Source organism: Oryzias latipes, chromosome 17, assembly GCF_053564925.1.
Source record: "Oryzias latipes strain Hd-rR chromosome 17, Olatipes_Hd-rR_3.1".
Lineage (NCBI taxonomy): Eukaryota > Metazoa > Chordata > Actinopteri > Beloniformes > Adrianichthyidae > Oryzias > Oryzias latipes.
This window is the reverse complement of record NC_136253.1, coordinates 35,710,344-35,720,000: the sequence shown is the minus strand read 5'-3', so window position 1 is coordinate 35,720,000 and position 9,657 is coordinate 35,710,344. Positions and strand designations below refer to the sequence as shown.

The 9,657-nt window shown below is 51.0% G+C and overlaps 1 protein-coding gene across 18 annotated transcripts in view; it reads left to right on the top strand.

Annotated features, from left to right (window-relative positions):
• LOC101168742 (receptor-type tyrosine-protein phosphatase F) overlaps window positions 1-9,657 on the top strand; it is a 145,604-nt gene that overhangs the window by 75,204 nt on the left and 60,743 nt on the right. For all 18 annotated transcript variants that reach the window (XM_078935101.1, XM_078935103.1, XM_078935097.1 and 15 more), the window contains exon 4: window positions 2,028-2,169. In XM_078935101.1, coding sequence (XP_078791227.1) covers window positions 2,028-2,169 — 142 coding nt within the window. The remainder of the gene's footprint in view (window positions 1-2,027; window positions 2,170-9,657) is intronic.

Here is a 9,657-nt window from a genome sequence, read left to right as displayed (position 1 = left end):
AAACGTATGAGTGAACAGGTGTCGGAACGCTGACTTATACAGCTGCTCAACCCTTGTTCTATCCTATGACCCCCCCCCCCCCCTTCCATTGAGGTGTTCCCCCTACCATGACAAAGGTGGATAAAGGTGGAAAGATTTCATGTAATCCATGGACACCAGTGAAGATCACAAATCATTGAAGAAAAAAGGTTCAGAGCACTGTCTAGTGGGTCTAGATCAGTGTTTTTCAACCAGTGTGACGTGGGAAATTGCCCTCATTCACTGATCTAAAAACATTTTCCATCTCCAGGATATCAGCTCTGTGTTCATCCAAACAGGCCCTGATAAAACACTGAGGAGTTAGGAATATAAAAGATCTTAAAATTACCTTTTTTTGTGTTTATTTAATTCTATTAAAGACATTTTGATAAGAATGACTGTACAGCGATTTACCTGCAGCTAGGACAGTTTGCGGAAAAGTCCCGCCCCTTTAACTGTCTCCGCCAATCATTCTTGAAGGCTTAATCACATGTCATCAGTCTGACCAATCAGAAGTGCTTAAAGTCTTCACTTTCTTGTTCTTAATTCTGCTCATAAAGTCTCTCAGTTCCAACAGAAACACCAGCTAAAGCTCATCTTTAGCGGTGTAGCTTTCCACAGAATCCGGTGTCAGACCGTGGAACAAGAGAACAAAACCATGAAGCTCAGAGAAGAGAGTCTGTCTGCCATCACTACATCTCCCATGATGCATTGGCTTAAAGGGCCAGTGTCCCAGCGCACAATGAGTTGTCCTTGTGAAACGTCTTGAAACCACAACAAACAAACAGTTTCTAAATTTTCTAATTTAACTTTCATTTCATCTCTTAGAAAAAAACAGCCGCAACTTCCTGCTTTTCCGGCCACAATTATCACAAAAAGGCACGTGAGATTGCGGGCGGGGGGGGGGGGGGGCTGTCTATCAATACAGACCATGAATTTCTGTTTTGTTTTTTTTGGATGCTGGTATGCCGCGGGATTTTTGTCAAGGTTAAAGTGTGCCTCGGCTCAAAAAAGGTTGAAAAACACTGGTTTAGATGACCCAACTCCCAATGTTAACATGCCTGAGATAGAACAAGGGTTATAGAAAGGAACACATTATTGACCCCCCCACACATGGACCACCTAACAAACAGGCTGGGGGGGAGGGGGGTGCAAGGTCCTCCATATTTAGACTTCATGTCGACTCAAACATGACTGACGGAAGAGCGAGGAACAACAAACACAGACGAACAGACCCCCGCGCCCCTCTAATGGGTTTGGGTTCTGTCCATCTACTGGGTTTGGGTTCCGTCTATCTACTGGGTTTGGGTTCCGTCTATCTACTGGGTTTGGGTTCTGTCCATCTACTGGGTTTGGGTTCTGTCCATCTACTGGGTTTGGGTTCCGTCCATCTGCTGGGTTTGGGTTCTGTCTATCTACTGGGTTTGGGTTCTGTCTATCTACTGGGTTTGGGTTCTGTCTATCTACTGGGTTTGGGTTCCGTCTATCTGCTGGGTTTGGGTTCCGTCTATCTACTGGGTTTGGGTTCCGTCTATCTGCTGGGTTTGGGTTCCGTCTATCTACTGGGTTTGGGTTCCGTCTATCTACTGGGTTTGGGTTCCGTCTATCTACTGGGTTTGGGTTCCGTCTATCTGCTGGGTTTGGGTTCCGTCTATCTGCTGGGTTTGGGTTCCGTCTATCTACTGGGTTTGGGTTCCGTCCATCTACTGGGTTTGGGTTCCGTCTATCTGCTGGGTTTGGGTTCCGTCTATCTGCTGGGTTTGGGTTCCGTCTATCTGCTGGGTTTGGGTTCTGTCTATCTACTGGGTTTGGGTTCCGTCTATCTACTGGGTTTGGGTTCCGTCCATCTACTGGGTTCAGGTTCTGTCCATCTACTGGGTTTGGGTTCCGTCTATCTGCTGGGTTTGTGTTTCGTCTATCTACTGGGTTTGGGTTCCGTCTATCTACTGGGTTTGGTTCCGTTTGATGGAGGATCTGCAGAAATCCTACAGTCTTCTTTGCTCTCACAGGTGATTGACTTCGACGATGGTTCCGGTTCGGTTCTGCGGATCCAACCGCTGCGCACTCACAGAGACGAGGCCATTTACGAGTGCACGGCCACCAACACCGCTGGCGAGATCACGGTCAACGCCAAGCTCACCGTGCTGGAAGGTAAGACGAGGCTTTTTCTCTGCGCCTCTCTCTCCCTTTTCTTCCTTTAGCCCCCCCCCATCTTGGGATGTTGGGGGTTCAGTTCACAGAAAATGTTCGTCTTGATTCTTTTTGCCCCTTTGCTCAAAGGCTTCTGGGAAACTTGTGTTGTTAGCGTCTTTATTGTGAGAAAATACCTTAAAAACTAAAAGCAGCTGCTGTTACTGCCTCCTCACACACGGTGAGGCATATGTGTCATTTTCCCAGCATGCACCTGCATTCCTACTGGGTATTACTGAGATCTCCATTAAACAGGGATGTGTTTGGAGGTTGAAGGTTCCAGCGGTTCTGCTTCAGCAGGGGGACCAGCGCCACGTTGGATGTGTAAACGGCGGCGTCTAGCTCAGCATTAGGCGGCAGATTCACGGAAAACCTGGCGTCTGTCAGCGTTTTCCTTCCGCACTTTCAGCTCGTCTGTTTGTCGTGTTTGAGTGGGCGGAGTGGCACCGAGCACGCTCCGTGTGAACGCCGTGGCGGGGCAGCGCCGTCAGCGCCGCTCTATTTTTAGGCTATTGTTCGCAGCTTAGTGATATATCAAGTTCAGATCAGCACCACTGCTGGGGCTGCACCAAACTGATGGAGACTAATGATGGGCTGCCTAATGGGCCGCCGGCCGCCTGCAGGCTGGAAGTGCCGCTTCCACACGTGAAGGTGGCTTTTCCACTTCATGGACCCGATGATGGAGTCTGGAGAAAGTGACCACGGAACCCGCTCCGTTCAGGGCGGCGTTCTTCAGAGAGGCAGAGAAACAGGCCACACCTCCGTTAACCTTCACCGACTCAATAAAGGTTGAAAGGAAATGACTTCATAAGCAAAATGTCAGATTCTTCCACAGCGAAAGAGAAACTTACGGCGACCGCTGACCACGCAGCGACACACAGACCCAGAAAGGAGAACGCTGACGTCGTTAGAACACCTGGTAGTATTTGCTCTACTTTCTACTTTAAGTATCGTTTAACACTAAAAGAAAACTAAGTTACTTGTAGCTTTTTACCAAGCTTTGCATTTTTGTTTGCAATAAATCAAAAGTTTGATTATTAAACAGTGAGATTTCCCCTTTTTTGAGAAACAAACTTGCTTAATTTAGGAAAACTGGAAGTTTATTTGTCTCACAACACCTTAAAGTTCCGCTCCGATGTCTTTTCATTACCATGACGACGTTTTTAGTCCTAGTTTCTGCAGAGCAGCAGGAGTTCATCAGAAATTCACCTCTGAGTTGTGGGCGGGACTGTTGGCACAGAGCCCCCCTTTCCCGTAACTGAGAGATCTCTGTTTACATGTTGTCCCGCTAATTTACAGCCCCTCACACCCCCAACCTCACATTAGCGGTGCAACAAAAATGGCAGCAGCATCCGATCCGTCCGGTTCTGATCCAGATTCCAGCTCAGAGGAGGGAAACAAAGACGTTCATGGATCAGTTTCTGTCCTCCGTCATGAGAAACATGTGAACAGCAAACACCTTCTCTTTTGGGGTAAACGGGTTGCTGGAGCCTATCCCATCCGCTGGCTGAAGGCAGGGTGCCCCCTGGACAGGATGCCAGTCCGTCACATTTACATGTGTGTCATTCTAGTCTGAGAATTGTTGTTCTGAAAGAGGACGACATCGTCGGCGTATTTTGAGACCGATTCTTCCTGTTCCTCTGGCGCCTGTTCAACTCTGGATTATGTCAGTCATCCCAAGCTCAGGGGGGGTCAGGGATGGGGTTGGCATGTCAGCCTGCTATTACTTGGTGTTTTGTGTCCTGGGGGGGCTCCTCACCTGGGGCCGCCGCCTGCTGCCAGAGACGCTCTGGAACAGCCCCCTCTTTGTTTGCAGCTTTTCTCACGGCCCCCTCCCCAGAGGTCACAGCACTGGACTCCTGCAGGCCCCCAGACAGGCCCCGCCTCCTCCTCAGACCTCCTTTTTATCTTTGCCTCACGTGCAAAACAACTGTCCCCGTGTGCACGTGTGTCAGGGAGGGGGGCAGTTGGTCATGTGATGGTAGCAGAGACCAGGAGAGGGGGGGCAGTGTGATGGAGAAACATTACTGCAGCGACCCCCCCCTTCCCCACCATGACTCTGTAATGTCCAGCCCTGTGATCTGCCCCCCCCCCCTCATGCTGGTAGAGGTAGGACCAGAGGGGAACAAAGACTCATTACCTGGGTAACGATGCCAGCGCTCTGACCTTGAGCCCCCCGCCCCCCTCCCCGTTGAATTGAACTGCCTCCGTAAATGTCCAGGTAAATGGTGCTTGTCTGTGTGATGAATGGAGGAAACCGCCGCCGCCGCGCAGGAACGACGCTCCGCTCCTGACTCCGGGGGGAGAGCCTCCATCGCTCGGCGCCGTGACAATCCGTCATGTTTTCATGGGTGTAAACATTTAATGAACGTGTGAAACGTAACGACGCCGATCCAGAGATGACTCAGGGGGTGTCCGGCACGGGGGGGGCGATAAAACCTGAGACCAAAGTTTACCTCCACCCAACTCTGAGGAGACCACCAGGCCAGCAGCCAAGGCTGAAGGAGCCGCGCTCTGATTGGCTCCAAAACCAGCAGCTGGAGGATTCGGAGCTCTAAGCTGCCAGGCGGCGGGGGGGGGTCGAGATGGTCTCATGGCTGTTTGCTTCCTGTCCACGTTTCCAGACCCTCAGTCTGAGTGAGGGCGGGGCTTGTCCTCTGAGGGGGGGGCACATCAAAGCCTTAGTCCACTGCGGGTGCTGCAGGTTTCTGGGTTGTCCGGCCCGTGGGGGGGCGTGGAGAGGAGAGGCTGCCCCTTCAGGGGAGCTCAGCGGTGCCCTACCCTAAATCCATTCCTTCCATTGTCATGGGACGTGTGACGTGTCTGAGGTATGGCTGATGCCGGCGTACGGCGTCCTTACGTTAGGAGTACAAAGCAGAACGCATCCGTCTGGGATCACCAAGAATCCATATTTGATTTCAAGCAGCAGCTTCATAGAGTTTCTTCCCATTTCTAATGAAATTGAAGCCTTTGAGTCTCTTTTCGTGTCTTTTCTTTGGAGGTGGAGGCGGTGATTGTTCAGCCGTGTTCCATATTTACGGTTTGGGTTTTTGCAAAATGAGCTGCAGCGGCGTGGCGTGTTCCTGCGTGAACCCTCCGCCGCCACACGGTGCTGGGTAAACAAACGACAGCCTCACAGGTGAGAAAGGCCTTTATTCGCTTGCCTTGCATTCCAGTCCCGGTGCAGAGGCAGAAAATGACTGCAACACAATGCCGGTAATAAATATCTGCAGAGCCAGGCGAGTCCCAACAACAAACCTGACTGGATAAACAGCAGAGAATCTCACTGCTCCTCTTTCCAGGCGAGATAAATACATGCAGGATGATTTAAAACCCAACTCTGCTCCTCTGACAACTTAATCCCATCTATTCAAATCAGCCACAATGACCAAAATGAGCTTTGCTGTTTACCTGCCGTTCCCCACATTCCTTTTGTCTTTTTGAATCTCTTTTGTGTCTTTATTTTCACACGGGGGGGCGGTCTTCATCCTGAAGGGGGCCGTCTGTCGGCGTGCGCTGGCGTCCGGGAGGCCAGCCGGTTGTTGGAACATGCTAGTCAGAACCTGAATGTGCACTTCAGAGACAAAGTGGCGCCGGGATCCACGGGTGAACCTCCTCACACTTCCTGTGTGACAGTCGGTGTCACCCGTTTCAACACCCCCCCCCCCCCCCCGGTCTGCCGGCCCCCGTCTGCCGCCGTAGATCACACCCCGCCTGACGGATACAAACTGCGTCTGTCTTTGCGTGCTTCTCCCAAGGACTCCACCTAAATGGCGAGGTGCAGTCACACAACCCGCCCCCAAGGACTTTGAGAATTAGAGGGGGGGTTCATCAGAGTCAAACTGAAGCCCCCCCTGCTTTGGCTTCTACAGCCACCGCTGCTCATTTTCTGTCCGGTTCAAGAGTCATGAAGACGACAAAAGTCGGCCGCCGGACAGATTTCTGCTCAGGAGGAGGGAAGAGGCCCAGAATCTAAACATGCAGCTGGTCCCCCCCCCCCCACCCCCCCCCCCACCCCCCCCCCCACCCCCACTGACGGACGGGCTCATCATTTCCTGGAGCATTTGTGCCGTAAGCTGCGTGGGTGGGTGGAGCCTCTTCTTTTGCATCAATGAGACGTATTATGGCTAGTTTTTGTGTCTGAGCGTCTCCATGGTTACGGCTGGCTAGCGCACGAGCGCACCGTCAGCGCATGTGAGGCCTGCAGCGGTGCAGTCGCAGGACGAGGCGTTCGTCCTCCTCCTCCTCTCCATAATCTCACCGCCATCTTTATATCCAGCTTAGATCTGATCACGTGACCCTGATCAGTCCTGCTTTTGTGTCTGGGAGCACAGAGACCTTCTGCTGTTGGGTCACGTCTTCCAGACGGCGGCGTTGACGTTGGCGGTTTTCGGGTCCCCTCTTTAGACGGATGACGGTGACAGAACACAGGAGGTGCTGATTCACACACGCGTGTTTGAGTCATCTCTGCGTGTTTCTGCAGGTGATGCGACCTCAGGATACTTTCCGTTTGTGAGCAAAGGATGCTGGGAAACGTGAAGACCAGCTAATGCTTTCCAGCATTCTGGTTACACCGGAGTTCAGAGGGGGACGGAAGCACTCAGTCACAATGAACCTGAAGGCGTGCAGACCGCTGCACCTCCAACATAAAAGCACCTGGACGTTGTTTAAATGCCTTTTTCTGTGAGTAATAAAGTTTATTATAACCTGCAGCGGACAAACTGTTGTTTGACCGAGGCTGTGAGCCTCATCGAAAGTCAAGATAAGAAATCTTTAGTGGTGTGAAACTCTGACCTTTGAGTCGGATCAAAGTTCTGGTTCAGAAAGACCCGGAATGAACTCGTCCTCATGCGGTCTGTTGCTCCACGCTTCTGTGACCGACTCCTTTACTTTATTTCTGAACCAACAGCAGAACACAGTTACCCACAGATACATTTCCAATGATGCATTCACTTAAAGAAACGCTGTCTGAAATATTCATAAAATATTATATTCCTACACATTCCAGGTATGCTTACGTTTCTTTTGAAAGCAGACAGAGGAGAGGATGGTGACCGTAGCCTTCATCAGAACCAGTAGCAGTGATGTGAGGGATGAGGCCTGACGTGAAGCAGACGCTCGCTTTCACGCCATTCATTGATCTCAGATGACGGAGACCCTGAAGGGGCTTTTACTAAAAGAATATATATTAAATATTACTTTTTGATACCCAGTCTCTGTAGTTCTGGTTACCATCTGGCGTTCAGTAGAGCATTCAGGCTACGTGATCAGATCTATGTGTTCAATGTCACTTTGTAATGGACACCCTGCAGCCAATCAGGATGGAGTATTCGCCTGGACCGTGGTATAGATGCATATCTTCCTGTGACACACGTACATGTGTGTAAATGTGTCCTGTGCCGTCATAGAAATCTACAAACTGCTGTCGTTTCCTCTTCAAGAAAATCAAAGGTTGGTTTTGTGTTTCTGTTGGTTTAAGTTGCTTCTAAATCCAGACGTCCAAACAGACGCTGTCAGGCTCTGAGAAATGAATCTTCTTTATGTCTCTGTACAAACATGACGCTCTCAGCCTGAAAGCTGCTAAGTGATGTTTTGCTGCTGGTGGTTAATCGGTCTGCTGACGGCTCTGAAGAGAACGCCGGATCATCCTGACGTGGTTATTCATACAGCAGGGAAGGATGTCCGTGTTAGGAGGTCATGCAGTGAGCGTGTTGACGTCATGTCTGCACGGTCAGCAGCCGCTCTGAAGTGGCGCACAAACGTCCTCTTTGTTGTTCGACTGCTCCCTTCAGCGCTCGCCACGGCGAATCCTCAGCGGGAGTTCGGGGTGTGGTTTTGGTTTTACCGCCGTCCACTGACTGTATGTGAGAACTGGACTGGGCGAGTGGGACGCCATCCATGGAACATGGTTTACAATCCAGTCAAATCAGTTCCATTTGCTAACCATGTTGGAGCCATGCATTGACCGTAAGCAGTGATTGGTCAGAGTTGGTCATGGTTTCTATAGCAACTATTCTCACCTATCAGGAGTGAGCCTGCTGGAAGGCCACACCCCTGCCACTGTAAGGGTCAAGCGTCTGACGGGGAGGGCGTCAATGTCTGATAATGCAAACTTTGTTGGCCATTAACCCGCTTAAACCACGGTCACTTACAAAAGAAAGAAATATTCAACCACTTCTTATTCCTTTATCTTTGTTATTTATTCGGTTTAGATGGCTCTTTTCACAAAAAGCGGACTATTTGGTGTGTGGTGTGGCGTGTTGTCATGGTAACGTGTCAACACGCCGGCTTTGAACCTCACTTTGACACCCGGTTGTCTGTCGTCCTGCCTTACGTCTTGTTTAGGTTAAAACAAATACTGACTGGCGTTTAAACTAAAGATGGCGGCTGGTAAGCAGAAGACTCATGTTTGACTCTGGGGGGGTCACATTAAAGTCCCTGAGAATGATTAGAGTGTGAGGGTCCATAACATAAGTGAGTTATCCGTGTCTGTGAGAGGACATGATTGCTTCTCATCTCCAAGGTGAGCAGGTAACAGGAAACAGTGTCAGACGTGGGGGGGTCCATCACCTGTGCAAACACAGAGAGTGGCGTGCGGCGGCGGACGTGGACTCGTGTGTTTTTCATTATCTGGGACTGAGAGCAGAAGTAAAGGCTGTCAGTGAGGATTTAATTAAAAGACGCTGTCACATCTCCACACATCCACTGCCTTCCCCATAAAAGCCGTAATGACACTAAACGTGTCACAATAAACCGCTGACGATGATTCATTCACGTCCTGAAGAGGATCAATTCATTCATTTATTTGCGAGGCTCTGCTCTGCCTCTGATTGGACGGTGTTTTCATGAACAGCCACACATTTACATTTCTGCTCGTCTCTTTGGACGGTTTTTCCAGAACGCGTCCCAGAGCTGCCCTGTTAGCCGTCCCAGAGCCGCCCTGTTAGCCGCCCTGTTAGCCGCCCTGTTATCCGTCCCAGAGCCGTCCTGTTAGCCGTCCTGTTAGCCGCCCTGTTAGCCGTCCCAGAGCCGTCCTGTTATCCGTCCCAGAGCCGTCCTGTTAGCCGTCCTGTTAGCCGCCCTGTTATCCGTCCCAGAGCCGTCCTGTTAGCCGTCCTGTTAGCCGCCCTGTTAGCCGTCCCAGAGCCGTCCTGTTAGCCGTCCCAGAGCCGTCCTGTTAGCCGCCCTGTTAGCCGTCCTGTTAGCCGCCTCGCATTACAGCTGAAGTTTACCACGAGCCCTGAGGTTTTTCCATGAAGGGAAACCCCGCCGCTCGCCCTCGGTACGGCGGGAATCTGAAGGCTCTTCCATCAACTCCTGTTGGTTGGAGCACAAAGCCAGAAGCCGAGCTGGAACGCCGGAATGAAGGCCTGCAGCCGCGCTGTCCGACCTAATGGGATTCTGTCCCGCAGGGTGACTCCATCAGCAGAACCACGCCAACCCTGACCA